We start from the raw sequence: 21,088 nt of genomic DNA, 5'->3' as shown, positions 1-21,088 counted from the left end.
TCTATAATTATTGATTTTGTAATAACCACTGACTTAGTCGTGGGAATTTGATTTGTAGATTATATATACAGTATATATATATATGTATAAATATCACCTACCTATATGAGTTCACAGACAGACATATATATATATTTATGAATCTTGCCCTTTTTACATATGCATTCTCCCCCCCCCCCCCCCCCCCCCCCCCCCAAAACTATACACTTCAGGAAAATTTATCCAATTTTTACTGTGATGTGTCGTTAATATAGATTTTACTTTGCATGAATAACCATGTTTACAAGTAAATTTTCTTCATACAATTCTAGTGGAAGCATTAGAAAAAGTAAAAGTTTTAAAAGTATATCCAGATTCCTTCTGTTGGTTATTTTCTAAATGTATTCTCATACTCATAACTGTTTAGTTGAGGGTTGTGTAACGAAAGACATATAAATCATCTAGGTCGCAGAAAGTCAAACTGTGTGAAGGAAGTGGAAAAAATTCAACAAAAGCGAGATGAAAGAAGGGCCAAGCATTTAGCAATCAAGGAACAAAATGAGTCCCATTTTGATACAGCGGACCCAAACTGGGAGTTTCAGGCCATGATAAAGTGAGTTCTCTTATACAGAATTGCAGTGTACGGATTCTGATTGTCATGCTTTACTTGTTTCCCAGTACACGCTGATGATTAAACAGCTGCTGAGAAAGCAATGAGACAACTGACAGACCCCATCCGATCATATTCAGAAAGGAGGGTCGTACATGTATAACTTTATAAAGCCCCATTCACATGCACCCATTTACCAATAAGGGTAAATTTTACACATGTGCAAATTTTAATCCTAGTATGTAAATGTAATATGTACAATGTGTTCGCATTCACTAGCAAATTGTGTGTAAATCAGTTATTAAGTTAGCTATATTCAAGCAGTATGGATGTATTTTGAAGACAAAGAATGAGATGGATATTTCCATATTATATACCTGTAGGTTTTTTGGGTTTTTTTTTCTTTTCAAAATGCTATCTAGAATAACATTTGAACTTGCTGATACAGCATAAGGTCACTGCTCACCATTCTAATACTGTTATACAGGGCATTTAAGGAAGTTATGCCATGTTTTATGGACAATGTCAATAATTTGCATGTGTGTAAATTTTGCTACGCATTCACATGGCTGAAAATACACCAGGAGTAGATTTAGTCGTATGTAAAATTTAATTTGCACCTAATCTAACTAGATGTATTTTTTGCACTACCCCTGTTCACATGCACAAAATACACTCGGGTGCAAAGTTTCTGTGCATGTTAAATTTGCACACTGTTTAAAATGGCACATGTGAATGGGGCTATTAATTCGTGCTGGTTAAGAACATGAGGGGAATATGCAGTGCTGATTGACCCCGAGCACTTTGAGATCAGTTCATGATAATACAACACAGTGTACCTGTTGTTCTGTACATGTTAGAATTCCTGATAAGGAAATATTGTTACAGTAAGAAAAGTGGTACGTAGAAATCAATTGAAATGTATGACATTGGCAAGAAGTATGATTAACCCTGAATGATGATGAGAACAAGGTATGATTTGATGAATTATTAATCGGTTATTGATTTAAGCAGGTTCCACCCTCAGTTCCTTAATCAATAGAATATTAACACACCTTTTAGTGTGGACCTATTGGTATTGCTACTCATTGGTAGGCTAGGATTTTCTAATTCTATCTCATTAATGGAAAATTAGGAAAATCCCATAAGATTAGAATTAATGGAGTTTCTTTGATAGTACACTATACATCATTTATTAAGAGAAATACATGTAGATTGTGGTTTTTTTCCCAATATATATTGTTGTTGCAGTATTGATGTTGTTTCTAATTAAGTTTAGCCAGTTAATTTTTACGTTTGTCTGTATCTAGCTTCATTTATTGATTGATCATCCAACTGATATGCATTGATACTTTATTATTTCATAGGTATTGGGTTCATGATATAATGGGTTACCAAGATAGAATTGTATTAGATACATGTATAATGTGAAAATGTTCTTTGATGTTTAAATTTGGCAGAATTGAATATGTTGTATGAATCTATTAGCATTGATTGTGGTGGTTTTTATATACCCGCAAGATCATAGATGAGAGACATTTGTGGTCTGTCTTGAGTTATCTGTGAGCAACCTTCAACCCTGGTCATAAGTTTTTAATTATAAAAGTTAAAGACTTCATTGAATTAATAGGTCAAAGCTCTATGATAAAGTCACAGTCATGAGTCGAGGTGGAAGGGCAGATATTCCACGTTTGTACTTTAATTGATCAGACCATGTGGTGTTGCACACTTACATCTTGTTTTTCATTTTTCAGGGAATACAGAGCTGGGCTGGAATTTCGACCGCTGACTTCCTCTGATCCCATTGTAAATCATCAGATCTGTGTGTGTGTAAGGAAACGCCCACTGAACAAAAAAGGTAAATTGAAGATTTTGATTTATATGAATTTTGCATCAACACCAAACTTCACACTGAATAGTGTCATAAGTTGCTTGAGTTTTCTTCATTCTCTTGATTACATATAAAATCAATTGTAATTTTGTACACAGGAATATGTATTATATATATATTTAATACTGTAAAATGAAATATTTTTGTGGGATCGAATTTGCATGATTTGAGAGGAAATGTACATGATTTTTGGTTTGAGAGTGTTTTCCTTGTGATCCTCCACTTATTAGTAAGTAAACAATTCTTGAAATTCAGAAGTATCAAAAAAAGATGTGGATGTCTTAACACTTCCTAACAAAGAGTGCACCATTGTACATGAGCCTAAACTAAAGGTGGACTTGACCAAGTACCTAGAGAATCAGACCTTCCGATTTGACTATGCATTCGATGAGAACTCCACTAATGAAATGGTTTACAGGTGAGGAATTTAAAATATTTACGCATTATGTAGAAATGTTGTATCATGGTCATACACTATATTTGCTGTATAGTTTTGCTTTTCCTAATTTTTTTTTTAACTTTTTCCTGTTAAATGAAATAACCTACTGTAAGATTTTTATGTTAAAAGATTAAACAAATTGCCACACCTGAGGAGAATAGGTGTGAGGGATCGCAATTAACTTTTTTCACTACTAGCAAATTTTTGTGTGTGGATTTTTTCCAACTAGTAAAATTGAGCTTTTACGTATACTAGCATTTTTCAGTCGATTGTTTTTCACAGAAATAAAAAAAAAAATATGCATGCCTCTATATCAAAGTATGTGAAGATAAAGTGTAATAATAAAAAAAATATTGGGAAAGCTTTCATTTAACACTTAATGATATCAGACAACATATCATTGGTGAGAGCCATAGGGGACAATATTTGTGCGAGATACTCGCTGTCCAGAGATCCACAACCTGAAAGACCATTAGGTCCATACATTTCAATTCTCATCAAAATTTAATTGTTTATGGCACAAATGACCCCTCCAATCACTTTTTTTTTCCATTTCATGGTTGAGAAGCCTGTCCTCTTTCATATGTTGAATTTGACAAGGGGAAGTAATGTGGCAAGGTTGACAATCTCATTGTTGTTAGAATATGATTAATGTTTACTATTGCAACCATTCTGCCATAAAGATCATTCAGTGCACAAGATAATCGTAAGTTTCAGAGTCAATATGTGATGAAGTGAAAAAATTCAGGAAAAGATTTGATTTTTAAAAATTTTTACTCTCTAAACTTTGCGACTGCCAGTCATTTTCAATTCGCAGTTTCAATCTTTAGCTCGCATTACCAAGTATTTCCTGTTAATTTCAACCCCTGGGTTTGTTATAATTCTTATTCATATGATAATTTTATTATGTGAGTACACTGTACTTCTCGCACCATAATTATAGAATATACTCGGTATCAGGAGTTAGTTGATAAAGTTTTTACAGGGTGTCACTTATTTCAAAACAGCCTGAGACTTTTGAAATTGTTGATGTAGGTATACTGCCAAGCCACTAGTGGAGTGCATCTTCGAGGGCGGTATGGCTACCTGCTTTGCCTATGGTCAGACAGGCAGCGGTAAAACACATGTAAGTTTTAGATTATTGTAAATTTGAGTAAGTCATATGCAGTGAAAGTTTCAAATTGTTGTAAATATGAGTTTTGTGTCAAGCAATGGAAAAAAGATTGATGTTGGTGTTGTAATTATGAATGAAATAGGATCAGAAGCAAGTTCTAGAGATTTTCGTGTTCTTTTCCCAATATAAATGTAACTATCGCAATTGTCATGTATATACTTCTAATCATATTGCTTTGTTGGGAGTGTGATAGACATCATACATAGATGTTATAGACATCATACATACTAAAATTTGATGTGATATTGATTAAAATTTTAATCAAATCAACCAGATTTATGTATAGATTTATAAAGTGCTGATAAAATGAAACCGCATTGAATACTTTGTATTATAGGTAAGAGTTTCACTGATCCATGTTTATGCTAAACTAAGTATGCAATCTTGGTGCTAACCAAACTGAGCATTGAACTGTACATTGCATGTTGTTTAATTTCAGACAATGGGTGGAGATTTCTCATCTAAGGGTCAGCAAGACTGTGCTAAAGGAATCTACTGCTTAGCTGGTAAATTATAAACTTCTGACAATTTATTGAGCAGATCTCAGTGACTGTAATGTTTTAATGATTGTTAAATAACTAGGGATTTTTCTACTGGAATTTATATTGATTTATTGTGATCATCAATGGAATAGTTCATTTGTATTTGGTGTGATTTTTCAGCCCGGGATGTTTTTAGACTTCTCAATACAAAGTATAAAAAGTTGGAATTACAAGTTGGTGCAAGTTTTTTCGAAATATACAGTGGAAAGGTGAGAAGCATTTGTTTGATGTCATTTACAATAAAACAGTTGTAGCAAAATATCAGGGACAGGGAAATTTGATTTATTACAAGCACAATTTATTTAATCTATACTTTGCTAACCACAGGGGGAATGAAATAAGCAGTAATTTATTGTAATTGTGTTTATAGTTATAACCATACTATAAATTATATGTCAAAGAAGCAGTTGTGATAGTTTTCTTGAAACAAGATAGATAGTACTTTACCAAAACTGTAAATTTTATGATCCTAGGTGATAAGGGTTTGGCTCCAGGGTGGAGCCAAAATTATTGTAGTGACTATTACCTTTTGAAAGACTTCTTTAAGTTTGCTGATACAATATGAAAAGTAAATGCATATTTAAGAAAAGCAGAAAAGGATGTACCAGAATTGTGAATTTCACAACTCCAGGGTTTTAAGTCTAGGACAGGTCCAAATTAGTCATATTGTGCAGTCTTCACGAAAACATTTAAAACTTGCTGGCCAGTCAGACCAGTGAACTGTCTTAATTTACTGGCCCACAGTGAAATTTTCTGACCCCCCAAATTTTCATAGTACATGTTTATCACATACATTATGGAATGCATTGTAAAATTATATGATTAATTTACTGAAATGATGGTTATTACTCGTATTCATATCCACCCTAAGACATCCTTTCTGTCAATACCAGAAAAACAACACCTACAGTAGTACATGTACTCTCTCTCTCTCTCTCTCTCTCTCCTCCTCTCCCCTTCCCCCCCCCCCCCCCCCCCCCCCCCCCCCCCCCCATCGCAAACAACAATACTACAAATTCACGTATTTTTCACAAACATGAAAACAGCCCAAGTGCACCTTAGGGAGTAGCCTTCTCTACCAACATCAAATGCAAACGATTGATTAATTCTATATTAAATTATAGAAATTGCATAAAATCAGAGATAACTGCATTTGACGAAGTTCATTTTAATTGGACAATGCAGTAAAGCAGCAATTACTGGTGTGCAGATGTTCGTTGAATATTCACGTGATCAAGGTGCAAGTTATCTTGACAATTACAAGTATAGTTATCCTTCTTTACTTTAAAGAAACAAACCACGATGTCCAAACACTTACTTTATGTGCTATTTATTGATTAATTTTTATTTTGATGGTAAATTTAAGCAAATAAGACGTTTAGAATATCTAAATCCAACATTATATTTAATGTGACTTACAAAAAGTCTACAAGCCCATCGGACTTCCTGATTTTTTATTTTCACTGACCCGACTGTAAAATTCACTGGCCTCGGTCTTCGGACCACTGAGTTTTCGTGAAGACTGATTGTGTTAATATTACATGATATATTATGTAAAACCTTTCATCAGTATAGGACTTTGGAAGTTTTAAGAACACATTTTACACTGTTGCTAAATATTAGAATTTAGTTTAGATATTCAGAATAGGATTTCATAGTCCTTGGGACTAGTGATACTTTTAACTGATACCCAGGTGACCGATAAGGTCTGTGGGCCTCTTATTTATTGTATATAAACTGTTGACATAAGATTATTCATGCAGAATATTATGCAAATGACTTCACTTGGGCCAGTAGAGGACAAGTATTGCTATACGATACATTTGAAATGCTTGTTATCCCCTTACAATAATTGTTAGAGGAGATAGAGTAATGGGTTCATTCCTGGGTAAGTGTTCGTAACACTGAACTTGTAGACACTCTATAGGCCATATTTTTTGCTCAATTGATTTGATACTTCAGAGGTAGTTTTGTCGTCGAGAGGAAGAATCATGCTTGTAGGCACTCTATAGGCTGTTGACATTGACCTAGTTTATGGAATTATTAAAAAAAAACCACCATTAACCTTGGTATATCTTTTACAACATAAGAGGTAAAGCTTTCATATTTGGTATACACGTGTGTATTCCTTGTGTTAAGACCTTTCCCTTGACACCAAAATCTTTGACCTGGTGACTTTTACATTGACCTTTGAACTACTTTTAGAAAATTCAGATATACGCTATAACTTTCAAATTGTAAGAGGTTCTGTTTTTATATTGATATGTGCATTTTTTGTGAGAAGAACCAGAAACATACATAACAAGTAAACAACTCCTGGCGGCATGTTTACTACTAAAGTATGTGATAGTCCCGCCTATAAATTGTGAATTCTTATTGGTTTGATAAATCTATGCTGATTTAAGTTTATTTCACTCCTATCATAAATTTGAATTGTAGAAGTTTTCAAATGAATTGATGATTTACAAATATACTATTAACAAAATATTGGACAAATCGTAATCGAACATAAGCAGTTTTGAAATGACTTGATGATCAACAAATATACTATTCACAAAAAGGTTGGCAAATCATAACTATTCGCTGAAATCTTGCCGATTTAGCCAAGTTTGAGTCATTTGTCACCTTTTGAAACTTCACTTTCATTTTACTTTGAAGTGAAACATCTTCTAAAAAATTTGCGTCTTGAATATTTTAGTGGACAGTTTGAACTTCATATCTTTCATTATCAAGATGTAATATGCAATTTAAATCAGTGTGAGCATTTTTACCAACAAAAAAACCCCCAAGACAGTGAGATAATACGAGACTTTGAAAAGTTGCTAATCTCTGTTATATATATATATGTCTCTGGAAAAACCTTCTAACAATATCAGATTTTGTTACCTTGACATTGACCTAGTTTTTGGAAATTAAAAAAACTGCAACAAAATGTCTTACAGTTCCAGCTTGTAACATAAGTGTTGCAAAAATGCATCAATTGATTTGATACTTCACATATAGCTTTATTATCAAAAGAGGAAGACCTATTGATTTGGGGGGTCCAAAAAAAGGTCAAGGTCAATATGGAACTTCATAGAAAATGCTGTAGTGTAGACACTCATTGCTAGGGGATATGCTCCACCTTGTGGAGCTCTTGTTCATAGTAAAGTTTGATGAATAACTGATACATGGCTTATGATGCACTTTTTCTAAGTTGAAAATAAGATTTCCCTTAACAATGAAAGATATATAATGTCATGTCATTCTTGTCCATCTGATACTATTTGAACTCTCAAATTTCAATTCTCATGAGTTAACTCTGCATTTTCCTGCTTGTGAGGGCAGTTTAAATTTACTGTGGAGTAGTTTGATGTAAATAGAATTAATGTTCAGTACACTTTTTGAAAGTATTTTTGAGATTGAGGAATTATGAAATTTGTTAAACATAAGAAAACAATTGAATATTTTTTTGGAAAATACTTATACTAAGTAATTTTCATGACATTGTGTTTGACAGGTGTTTGATTTGCTCAACAAAAAATTGAAACTACGAGTGCTAGAGGACCATAAAGGACAAGTGAATGTAGTAGGACTAAAGGAGGAGCACATAGAGAATGCAGAGGATGTGTTACGACTTATCCAGCACGGGAACAATGTACGGACATCAGGGCAGACATCAGCCAATCAGCACTCTTCTCGTTCACATGCTGTATTTCAAATAATCGTACGCAGAAAGTAAGTACTAATGGTATCGGAATAATTTGTTTGTTTCTGTCTAACAGTTGTGTAAAATGTCATTCTGGATTATGAATCCTTATTTGTTTGATGATAAATGTAAATTTTCATCTATGCTTATATATATTTTTCTCGCACAATTTTCTTTTAGGAACACAAATAAACTCCATGGAAAATTTTCTTTGATAGATCTTGCAGGTATGTGACATCATTTCATGTTCTATAACAAATAAGGGTCGTTTAGATGAAAATGTTTTATGTCTCCCTTTTAAATTTCTTCAATACAGGTAATGAGCGGGGAGCCGACACATCAAGTTCAGACAGACAGACAAGAATGGAGGGAGCGGAAATCAACAAAAGTCTCCTTGCTCTCAAGGTGAAACTGTTAATTCCTATTTCCATGCTGATGATTTTTATGCCCCCGAGATTGAAGATCAGGGGGCATATTGTTTTTGTCCTGTCTGTCATTCTGTAATTCCGTCATTCTGTCTGAAACTTTAACATTGCTAATAACTTTTGAACAGTAAGTGCTAGAGCTTTGATATTTCACATGAGTATTCCTTGTGGCAAGACCTTTCCGTGGGTACCAATATTTTTTACCCTGTGACCTTGGAGTTTGACCTACTTTTTGAAAACTTTAACCTTGTTGATAGCTTTTGAACAGTAAGTACCAGAGCTTTGATATTTCACATGAGTATCCCTTGGCCATCTTTGGAATTGGCCATTATTGGAGGCATTTGTGTTTCACAAACACATCTTATTCTGATATAGAACAAATTTTATTTCATTGTAATTTTTTTAGATTTTGTATATCAAATTTTAATACCATAATTTCCTTTAACAGGAATGTATTCGTGCTTTAAGCAGAAAAGGGGAATATCAGCCATTTAGAGCTAGCAAGCTAACACAGGTGCTCAGGGACTCCTTCATAGGAGACAATTCTAGGACTTGTATGGTTAGTTATGTTCTTCATCTATCATAGAGTCAGGTTAAAGATGTATAACACACTACTTAGAAATTTTCATGAATTAAAAATCTTGGGTTTGTGTGATAAACTTGTGGTATGGGAAATTTAAAATTCTATATCATGAAGGAAATAAATGAGATGCAGTTTTAGTGTAAAGTCATGAAGAAAGAAAAATTATAAATCCTGTGGGACAGAAATGCACAATCTGTAGATTGCCAATTTGAATGCTTAATTCACTGTCAGATAAAGAATGTGTTTCTGATTTTTATTATTTATTTTTTTTGCATCAATGGTGTACTTACATATATGAAAAATAATGATGGCCTCTTCATCATTTTTATGTAAGGTCATCCACATACTGTGGTGTTTTAGAGATTTCTCAAAAAACAAATGGGGGGAAAAAGTAGGAAAAAAAACCCAGGCATTTTCATGGAGAAGTAATTTTATGGCACACTCTGTATTCTTTCTATATGAGCAAAAACTGTCCTTCATTGATCATTTGATTTCATAGACTTGTGAAACAATGAAAATTGGTATTCAATGAAAAGTGACAAAGTTCCAGAATTTCTCGGAATGTGAATACAATATGTTACATGTGAAGTTTGTTTTGAGTAATGTATGCTGCTGTTTCACTGACAGATTGCCATGGTGTCTCCTGGAATGACGTGTTGTGAACACACATTGAACACACTACGATATGCTGACAGGTAAATTATCCCTGTTATCTACATTGTAAATTATCCCTGTTATCTACATTGTAAATTATCCCTGTTATCTACATTGTTTGTTCCACCCTTCTCAAAATAAAACCCATTTTCTTGTAAAGATCCACCTTGTATCTTAATTCCATTCATTTCTTAAAAAAATATTTGAAATGGATGCTGGCAGGATCCCATTTGATGTACATATGTATGGTTGATTTGCCTTGCAGGGTGAAGGAGTTGGGACCAGGCGGACCAGTGGAAGGGAAGCCAGCTGAGATAGCTTTGCCAAACAATATCAACTTTGGAGCCATGTCACCTCAGAACAGTGATCTAGCCAAACTCAAGACCTCCAATGTAAGATACTAGAATAATCAGCACCTATGAATTACATTTACTGTATTTCAAATATGCCCCTTTTGAAAAAGAGGGGCATATTGTTTTTCAGCTGTCTGTGTGTAGATCAAGTATTGTCCGTTCAATATCAAAAGTACCCTTTGCTTGATGTTTACCAAACTTAATACAGTGGTTGCCCCAAGAGAGTAGCTAACCCCTATTGCTTTTGAAATCACAAGGTTAAGGATCATTCCACTCTGACAATCAATATCTTGATAACCCTTTGCTTGACAGACATCAAACTTGGTACACTGGATTTTCCTAAGAACCCGATAGCCCCTATTGATTACAAGGTTACTGGTCAAACTGGACATAGTAAGATATTGTCTGCTCTATATCTTGAGAATCATTTGCTTGACAGATTCAAACTTATTACAGTGATACATCGTAAGGAATAGATTACCCCTATTGCTTTTGAGGTCATGAGTCAAATTACTTTGGACATAGGTAGATATTGTCCACTCAATGTTTTTACTCGCTTTTGGGTGCATGGCACTTGAAGATTGTCATGTGAATGTTTTAAACCAACTGAGAGTAATGCAGGATTCCAAGTTAAAAAGATTGAGATATTTTTAAAACTTCATTGAAAATAATGAAATGAATAATATAAATAGAATTTCCTCCATCTTTACAGCAAGATGAGATTCCGGATGAGCTGCTGACATTCCATGAAGCTGTGAACCACATGCAGGAGATAGAGGAAGAGATTATTGATGACCACAAAGCTCTTATAGAGGTACGGAGATGTCAGCTATACAATGCAGTGTCAAATGAATGTACAGTGTATATGAAGCAGCAGTACATGATACATAGGAACATCCTTAAAAATCATTGATTTACTGTACCAAGATTCTCATCATTCTGGTAGTGAGCAGTAGGGAGTTAAAATGATTGATTTACTGTAACAAGATTCTCATCATTCTGGTAGTGAGCAGTAGGGAGTTAAAATGATTGATTTACTGTAACAAGATTCTCATCATTCTGGTAGTGATCAGTAGGGAGTTGAAATGATTGATTTACTGTAACAAGATTCTCATCATTCTGGTAGTGAGCAGTAAGGAGTTAAAATGATTGATTTACTGTAACAAGATTCTCATCATTCTGGCAGTGAGCAGTAGGGAGTTAAAATGATTGATTTACTGTAACAAGATTCTCATCATTCTGGTAGTGAGCAGTAGGGAGTTAAAATGATTGATTTACTGTAACAAGATTCTCATCATTCTGGTAGTGAGTAGTAGGGAGTTAAAATGATTGATTTACTGTAACAAGATTCTCATCATTCTGGTAGTGAGTAGTAGGGAGTTAAAATGATTGATTTTGGTCTAACTCAAAATCACACATTAAAGACACTTTTCATATTTGGAAACGATGATACTTTACAATTCAATATTGACTCAATCATTTAAAAAACATGGTATATGGTTAATAGTTGAGGGGGGGGGGGTGGTTACAAAAGTATTATGAGTTTAGGTCTGTCTGATGTACAGAAAAGTAACTAATCTGGATTTAACAGTACAGGTGTAATACTAATCTGGATATGTTTGAAATATGGACCACAAATGTGATATCTGTCCGAATCTATTTGCAGAACACACAGAAGTGGTTGATTGAAGATAAGAAATTGGCAAAGAACTCTGATGAAGCTGATTATGATGTAGAAGGTAAAACATGTAAATGACAAGTCTGTACAGACCAATGAGTGTGCTACTACACCTCTAAGTATTTTGTATCATGCAAACCGTTCATCTTTCTGTGCAAACCGTTCATCATTCTGTGCAAATCGTTTACTGTTCTTTGTATAGCGTTTTGCTCAAAAATTGTTCTGTTCAAGAAGTGTTTCATGTGGGAGAACCATCCAAGCCACACCCATAGAAACATACTGGCAGCTCAGGCCACGCTTCAAACAAACTTGCAGACTGCAAAACATGCAAGTCAGGCTTCTGAGAAAGGGGGATGTAGACTGTCCCTCAGAACCTCAGTATTATTTTGTGTATATTAAAATTAACAGGCAGAGCAAGCCTCATTTTTATCCCTCAAAGCAATTTCATAAAGGAAAATTCACTACACTTAAGAATAGCCAGGGAAAATGGTCCTTGGCAATATAAACATACCAAAAGTGGTGTTTATGAAATATGTTTTTAGCTCACCTGAGTCAAAGGCTCAAGTGAGATTTTCTGATCAAAACTTGCCATTGGCATTGTTGTCATAAACTTTTCACATTTTCACCTTCTCCAGAACCACTAGGCCAATTTCAATCAAACTCGGTACATATCATCCATCGGTGATAGGGATTCAAGTTTCTTAAAATGAAGAGCCATGTCCCCTTCAAAGGGGAGATAATCACAAAAATGCAAAAATAGAGTGGAGTCATTTTAAAATCTTCTCAAGAACCACTGGGCTAAAAACACTCAAATTTATATGAAAGTTTCCTGACATAGTGCAGATTTAAGTTTTTTTCCAATCATATACCTCCAGGGGGAGGATAGGGTCACAATAAAAGATTTTCATTTGAGTATATAGGAAAAATCTTCCTCTTAAAAACCACTGGGATAGAAAACTTCAAATTTACATGGAAGCTTCCTGAGTAGATCCAAGTTTGTGTAATTCATGGCCATGGTCCCCGGCATCTTCACAAATCAAGGGTTATTGATTAGTTACCTTGCACTAACCCTTGACATCAGTCACCATTCAAAACATGGATTTGGGACAGAGGATGACACAATAAGCTAAAATTAAATCAGCCAATGAAATTCCTTGTTTAGGATGCAAGTTTGGTGAGAGCAAAAAACCCAGAAAGTACTAAGCAATGGTCTTGCGTGGGGTACTTTTCTCAATATCATGAACTTTGCGTGTTGATTTTATATGTAAAGTAAGTAATGATTCACATTTTCATCCCATAAATGTTGTAGCCATTGATTAATCTATTTCATAGTCAATTTTAACTTCATAGCTTGTTCAATTTGTTGAAACACAATCGACAAACATACTTGGGCAATCCATCATTTTCATGCGACTTGTATAATTCAGAAAATCAATCGACAGCAGGGTTTGACACTAAGGCACGTCCGACCGACCGAGTCTACTATCTGATAGGTCCGGTCGGGTAAAATGTCGATTTACTAGTCCGACTGGTCGTGTTAAAAAAATAAACAAGGAACTTCACTTTAAACTGTAAGATATTTCATTTTTAACTGTAAAGAAATCTTGAACCGATAATCTCTATTTTTAGTTCTAATAAATAAGTCGCGGTCGGAAATGATGTTTTACGACATCTACTCGATTTTAATTTTAAACAGTTTATTTGAATTGACTATAATAAAGTGTTTATCAAGTTAATAAACTACGTCGTAAACAGTTATTTATCGGTGTTGACATATGTGCGGGAATGTCTCTATATTTAAATACGACTTCTCGTCCTCAAGGAAAGACGTCTCAGGAGAAAAAAGAAAAGGTTGGAAAGAAACAAAGCAGGGCTTATGAAATATAAATTAAATAAAAAGCTGGTTGAGGTCATTTTATACTAAATAGACTAAAGAATATCCGTGCCGGGTAGAATTTAAAGAAACAGAAAACGTGTTTGAAAATCAAATTGAATGACGAGACTTAAGGTATTTTTGAGACGATTAAATACGTTTTGGTTCAAACTTAACGTTTGTCATTTCAATGGGGTATTAAAATATGGAGAAACTATCAGTTTTTCTCTGGAAAGTTGGTCAGGGCTAGTGGATATAAAGTCAGGTCTAGTAAAAATCATTTGAAGTAGCCCGACTGGTCTAGTGCTCAAAAATGTAAATGTCAAACCCTGGACAGCCACAAATTCTACATCCTTACAATGTTAGGGGTCCTGATTCCACTCGTAAGGATGCAAATTCTACACCATGTTGCCCATGCTGTGCCATGCGTGTTTAGTTTCATTTTCGACCAATTATCAAAGCCGTTGTCTGATTGGCTCCACGCTACAGACTGCAACACCAGTCATATCCTCCGTCTCAAGCCCATATTTTGAATGGTGACTGATGTCAAGGGTTAATGTGAGGTAACGAATCAATAACCCTTGTGAAGATGGGTCCCTAGGGTAGGGTGTATTGGGGGATCAAAGTGTTATATGCTGATACATGGGGAAAATCTTTAAAAATATCTCTTGAACTATTTAAGCTAGGGATTTCATATTTTGTATAAACATTTTTTACGGAAAGACTTCATGTGATGCAATGGTGTGTAATTTTGTGACCTTGACCTGGAAGTTTGACCTACTTTTAATAAAAAAAACTTACCTATTCAATATGTACTGAACTATTGAAGGTAGATCTTTCCTATCTTGTTTATATAATTCATATGGCATCTTATTCATATCATGATCTTTGACCTTGAACTCAGAGTTTGACCTACTTTTAAGGAAACACAACTACATAACTATTAAATATTTTCGGAACTATTTTAGGTGGGGCCTTCATATTTTGCTTATAGATTTGTTATGGCAAGACCTTGTACACAATGGTTTTTGACCTTGGAGTTTATTTTTAAAAAAATATTATTTAAGGTAGGGCTTTCACATTTTGTATATAGGTTCTTTATGGCAAGACCTTATTATTTTGTGAAGCTTGACCTACTTTTAATAAAAATCTTACCTATTTTTAATATCTTCTGAACTATTTAAGATAGAGCCTTCATATTTTATATATAAATTTCTTTTGGCATACCGTGATCAATGACCTTGTAACATTGGTCTTACCCAGAACAGCAAGATCATCTTAGTCACATTGGTCTTTTGGCATCTCTGTGTTATGTTAATTCATTTTCAGTTATGTTGTGAGTAGTGATGGGCAATTGGGAAATAAAAATTAATCGATGCAGCTTTTCGATTGATTAATCGAAAAATAATCGGATTTCATTCATTTCAAATTTATGGCATAAATATATTAGATTTACTTTCTTTTTTACCCTAAATATTAAGTTAAGTAGAATAAAATCATAAAATTGATTGTATCTTGTTTAACGTCTCTCTCTCTCTCTCTCGAGAATTTTTCATTCATATGGAGACGTCTAAAATCATTAGAAATTTGAAGTTAATAATCCCATACTTTCGATTTTGTTCTCCCGGGATAGGGATAGATCTCTAGACTTTCGTTGTTGTTCTTATGGGATCCGGTTTAGATAGAGCCTCATTCTTGCTTGCTATAAGAGGCAAAATCGGAGGCCCCGAGTCACAGCAGGTGTGGCATGATAAAGATCCCTCCCTGCTCAAAGACTGTAAGCGCCAAGCATAGGCCTAAATTTTGCAGCCCTTAACCGGCAATGGTGATGTCTCCAAATGAGTGAAAGATTCTCAAGAGGGACGTTAAAACACTACTCAGTCTTATCGGATGATTGAACTTCGTCAGCCATTTTTGATTTTAGTTAAGTCGCGGCAGGAATATTCGTATTATTTTAAAAAATTACCGATGTCGGCGATTTTCGATTTTCAAAATCACAATCGATTATTCACATCGTTTCAGTTATAGCAATCGAAAGTCGGCGATAATCAGTACATCACTAGTTGTGAGCCTTTAGGTCTAGGTTGGGGCCACAATATGGGATCAAATTTTTTCATGGGAATAAAGATTGATAAAAAAAATCTTTTTAAAATCACAACAGCTGGATAATGGCAAGGTAACTCAGGTGAGTGATGTGTCCCATGACTGCATAAAATACTAATCGTTAATTAAAATTAGAACCATACCAAACATTAATATTTCTAAATTACTTGAAATATGTTCTAAAAAAATTAATCTGACTGATGCTTCTTCAAGAAATAGAATTTCAATTGAATTTCAATTGTTTATGTATCTATGTAATATCAGTGTTTCAATTATAAATGCATTTTGGAAAATTGGGGAAATGGTTGTTTTTGTCTTTGGGAATGGTTCTGATATTCAATCTAACTTTGAAGGGAGTGACGACCATGCACTCTCATGAAGATCCAAATGTCAAAAATTCTAGGTGTACAGGCCATGCCCACCATTTTCTGCAAACCATTCACAAAGCATGCAAGGCACACCCACCTTTTCATGCAAACCATGCAGACTGTTCATAAAGCAAGTGGTTCGCTAGCCTGCTTTAGGATCTGTACATTCACCAATGTTTTCTTTATCATGTCATTGTTTCATATTTCTGGATGAATGCACTGTGTTGCATCAACTTGACATGAAAGCCTATACTTAATTATGAAAAGAAATTTATCACAATGTAGGAATATAAGGAATAAATGTCTAGTTTGTTTATATAATTGGGGGTGTAAAAACAATGGAACTTTGGGGTAATTTCTAAGCATTGATGCAAATTACCACATGCTTCCATTTCTACTTTTACACTCCCATCATTCGGTGAAAAATGATTGTAATGAGTAACTGCATTTTCATTCCCCTCGGAATTTTTCATAAGATATTATGAATTACGCTTATTATGAAGTGAAATAGGTCAATCCTTTGTGTTTTGCTATAACTGTTTTAATATCCAAACTGACATTTATTCTTTAAGGGGCAAGATCAAAACTTCAATGTTTGGCAAACTACTAAATTCACAATCAAGTTCCCCCCTCCCTTAAAACTAAATGTGGTGAATGTTGACCCAGATCAATTATCCAGTACAAGTACTATTATAAAACACTATAAACATTTTCTACTGTTTATTCACTATTGAAAGTGGACATGTAATCTTTAACTCTCACTTTGATTGTATATTAGTTGACCAAGACAATAATAATACAATACTAGACTAGGTGAGACAAATTGTCAATACAAAATCATAGAACTGCAGTGTAGACCCAAAGATGAAAAGTTAAATCCAACTGAAATCTGCGAATTATGTGGCCATCGGAGAGTTAGAAGGTACAATTACCTTTCAAAAAATTCTACCACATCGCATGAGAACTTCGTAAGGAAAAAATTCTGACAAATAATACAGTACATGTATTATCAGCTTCCATTGGATAGAAATCAAACATGTCTTAGCTTGAATATTTTTTACTGACGACTGGGTTTGACATCACAGTTTTTACTGTGTTTGGCTAATATTGAGAAAATCATGACATGGATGACTCTAAAAACCGGGGTAGTTCCTTTAGGATGTCCAGACAGAAATGATACAGTAATAAAAATAACAGGCTCAATGTCACTGTGATTAATGGATTTAACCCTGAGCAGTTAAATCACATTAATAAAATTAGTTTAAAAAAAAATTATATTAGAGATGGCATTCAACTGAAAATGAGACTCTTTGTATAAATATTGATGCATAAATGTCTGATTTTAAAGATGAAAGTACATTTTGACTGGCATGAATTTGAAAAATTTAGTGAAATGATTTATATTTGTTGTAGCATATGCAAAACAGCTGGATACCCTTTTAGCAAAGAAAATCCAGACACTGACCAAATTAAGAGGTAAGTACAATAAAATCTGTTGATAAGAAACTCTATGGTAGCCATAAGGACTTGCTTGAATATCCTCTGCCATATCCTTCAGACAAAATCGTTGGAATCAGGGATAGTTATAAGGAACTCAATTAGGAACTTTATAACCTTTCAACGTCTGGGTACTTTTGAACCCGCTTGGCTGTACTGTGAAAAATGGATTTGAAAAACCGGATTCATATAGCCGAGAGTGATTTCATGTTGAACATCTGTAGTGTAATAAAACAGATAAAAATAAAAAACCACATTTTTATAGCCATGTAAATTTTTTTTTAGTTTCCTTCATAACCTATACAAATATTACTTGATTTATTTCTATCATTTACGAATCATTCTGACATATCTCCGTTTTGCAATTGTAAAGTACTGAGCTTATGCAAAAAGCGTAATTCAACATATTCAAATACGACTTTGTACGCTACTACATTTTTGCCTACTTTTAGGGTTACGGTATTATACGTTATTGCTTTGTTGCCTTAAACATATGGATCTTTTATTTCTTAAGGAATCAGCAAGTTCAGATATGCCACGTTTTGATACTATGTTAATGATAAAGATACCAGACAGCTGACCAACACTGTAATGGGCCATTTTTTTTTATAGAAAAAGTAGCCAATTTTAGAAAAGAAATACAGGAAGAGGAAACTCTTAGTAAAAACATCAAGAGCAAGAAGAAATGAACAACAAAAGAAGTAAGGGACATAAATCAGCATCACTATACCACCGTCGTTATCTCGGGAAGTTGCCTATGTGAACTCCTAAGGAGTGTCAAGTATGCATGTTCGCTGTCTGTGATATTTTTGTGTTTTCTTTTTTGCTTCCCAGGAGAGATTAACTCACTCAGTACTTGAACAGAGATTTTGTTGACAAGCTTATACTGTGATCACGGTAAATTAGCCAAGTAGACCAGTCTCCACGCCCAACATTTTGTCTCTTTTTTTCCTCCCTTTCTGAATTTTTCATCTTTGTTCTAATTCTAGTCTTTTGAGGGTATATACATCATGTATTTATACTTGCCAGCTGTTGTGAGGTCAGTGTTGTGTCCTTTGAATCAGATCATGAATCGCATCATCTCATAAGTCTCATAATAGAAATCCATTTAACATGTCTATTTAACATTGTATGTGGGGTATTTTGAATGTCAAGATTGGAACTGGAAATGGGAGGAGGTATTTGAATGACATTAAATTAAAGTGGCACATGTAGTTTAAATCACACTAGTCACAAATAACATCACATTGCCTTTTAATTTATTCAGATTTGAGGTTGCGTTTGAATTTTTTTTTCTGTGTGATAGTTACATGTACACAGAGTACAGTAATAATAACCGGTATAATGATCAGTGGACAAAGAGAGGGTGTGTAAGAGGAAAAACTATCTCATTATGCATGTCCCACATGAATATATGCTCACAGCTGTGTTCTTATGAAATTCAAGAACAATACTTTCAGATATAAAATTTCTTTTACAATAAAGATAATTCAAACTAAGATGTGTTCATCTCTATCAGAACAAAATCAGTGTTGCAGCTTTTGTTATTTCATTGAAACTTTACTAACCTAAGAGAATAACTCTGCTATTTTGTATTTAAAAAGAGTTCATGGTTTACTGTGCAATAAGATAAATTGAATGTATTTCTATTCTTTTAACAAACTTGACATTTGTCACATGGAGGTTGAGACATATTTTTTTTCATGGATGCAAGCTTGGTTGTGTATGCATTGTTCATTGTTTTTTTTATTGAACATGCACACCCTGAATGTATTAGATTTTTTTGTTGATATTGTTGAAACATTTATCTGTAATCTCATACAACTGTACTGTTATTTTATGGCTTATAATTTTTGTGTACATACATGTAATATTTAAAAAGAAATGAACATTTCTCATGTTCAGTTTGTAAACATGTATATAATGTGTAATATAAGGTACATTCAAACCTATTCTTGTGTATTGTACCTTTATGTACTTACAGAGTTATATTGTGAATACAAGGAAACATAGATTTTTAATATTACTGGTATATATATTCAGCATTATGATTTGTTAACATAGCCATAGAAGTAGTTGGGAGAGTGATATCTATTTAATAAACTACTTTTAGGTACATGCATTTTTCAAACCTTTCTACAGTTTCATAACTTTACTAGTAGGAGCTCATGTGTGAAATAATTTTGAAATTGTGATAAAAATGCAATATACTTTTCCATAGGTAGTGGTTCTCATATTTGTAACAATGTTATATCTTGATTTTCATTTATAATAGTGACAAAGTGTCACAGAGCATTATTCTCTTCCAACTTAGAAAATTATACTAGTTTTTAACATGACATTCCAAAATAGCCCTTTCATCAGTTTTCTTGTTGCAAAAACCACTTACAATATAACATACATTTATCTTGCGTTCTACAAAACCAACATGGAATACTGTTGCTATTGTTTCATGACATTGTTAGACTTTCCTCTCTGTTTACTCTTTAATCCAGAGTTGTTAAATTTCTGTTTTGCAATGTATTGACATCTTACAGATGTTTTATGATGTGCGAAGGGTATGAAGATTTTATTAGTTGACTTGCTAAAGAAAAGAGATCAATCAAATAGTAGGAGTCTAGATTTGCAATTAATGTATGCATTCAATGAAGAGCTTATTAAGTTTTCTAGCAACTGAGGTTCTCAACTGCTGTTCAAATTATGGTCACAAATGAATAAAGAATGACCCAGGATGTTTATTTCTTGTCATTTTTAACCATGGCTATAACTTATAACCAAAGTTAAAATAATACTGAAGTAACTTTCATTTAGAAGCAATAATACTTTGATGCAACCTCTGACAATTCATGGTACAGCACAGAGGATCTGAAAGGAGTAATGCTTTTATTTGCAAGTTTTGAAATTTTACAGCATTATGATACATGTAACTTAAGAGGATAACTACTGTCTTCATTTTGTTTTGCTTCACCATAGTTATGGAACTTTAATTGCATAAAGATAAATATTAATGCAATCTCATATTTTGGTGCTGAAGCAAGAACACTGATATATGGTTGTGCTCAAATGTGTTCTTTATTCATTATCAACACAGCAAAGTGCTGTCGTGATTACGGCAAATAATGCGTCAACTCTGATTGTGCTTAATTCTAAATACTTGTTGAGAAAAACTTCAATTACCACTAATAGTTATAGTCCTTCCACAAAGTTGCAGGGATTTATACTAGGTTTCAC

The 21,088-nt window shown here is 33.7% G+C and overlaps 1 protein-coding gene across 1 annotated transcript in view; it reads left to right on the top strand.

Moving 5' to 3' along the window:
- LOC125670250 (kinesin-like protein KIF2A) overlaps positions 1–20,589 on the top strand; it is a 33,168-nt gene extending 12,579 nt beyond the window's left edge. Inside the window, exons 6-21 of the mRNA XM_048905326.2 lie at positions 445–592; positions 2,344–2,447; positions 2,736–2,898; positions 3,955–4,045; positions 4,533–4,599; positions 4,756–4,844; positions 8,135–8,352; positions 8,504–8,550; positions 8,640–8,728; positions 9,197–9,307; positions 9,959–10,026; positions 10,251–10,377; positions 11,051–11,152; positions 12,005–12,077; positions 17,774–17,836; positions 18,470–20,589. Of these exons, the coding sequence (XP_048761283.1) occupies positions 445–592; positions 2,344–2,447; positions 2,736–2,898; positions 3,955–4,045; positions 4,533–4,599; positions 4,756–4,844; positions 8,135–8,352; positions 8,504–8,550; positions 8,640–8,728; positions 9,197–9,307; positions 9,959–10,026; positions 10,251–10,377; positions 11,051–11,152; positions 12,005–12,077; positions 17,774–17,836; positions 18,470–18,546 (1,637 nt within the window). The 3' untranslated portion in view covers positions 18,547–20,589. The remainder of the gene's footprint in view (positions 1–444; positions 593–2,343; positions 2,448–2,735; positions 2,899–3,954; positions 4,046–4,532; positions 4,600–4,755; positions 4,845–8,134; positions 8,353–8,503; positions 8,551–8,639; positions 8,729–9,196; positions 9,308–9,958; positions 10,027–10,250; positions 10,378–11,050; positions 11,153–12,004; positions 12,078–17,773; positions 17,837–18,469) is intronic.
- The last annotated feature ends 499 nt before the right edge of the window (positions 20,590–21,088 follow it).

The sequence above is a fragment of the Ostrea edulis genome, chromosome 4 (assembly GCF_947568905.1).
Source record: "Ostrea edulis chromosome 4, xbOstEdul1.1, whole genome shotgun sequence".
NCBI lineage: Eukaryota > Metazoa > Mollusca > Bivalvia > Ostreida > Ostreidae > Ostrea > Ostrea edulis.
This window is presented reverse-complemented; position numbering and strand designations above follow the sequence as displayed.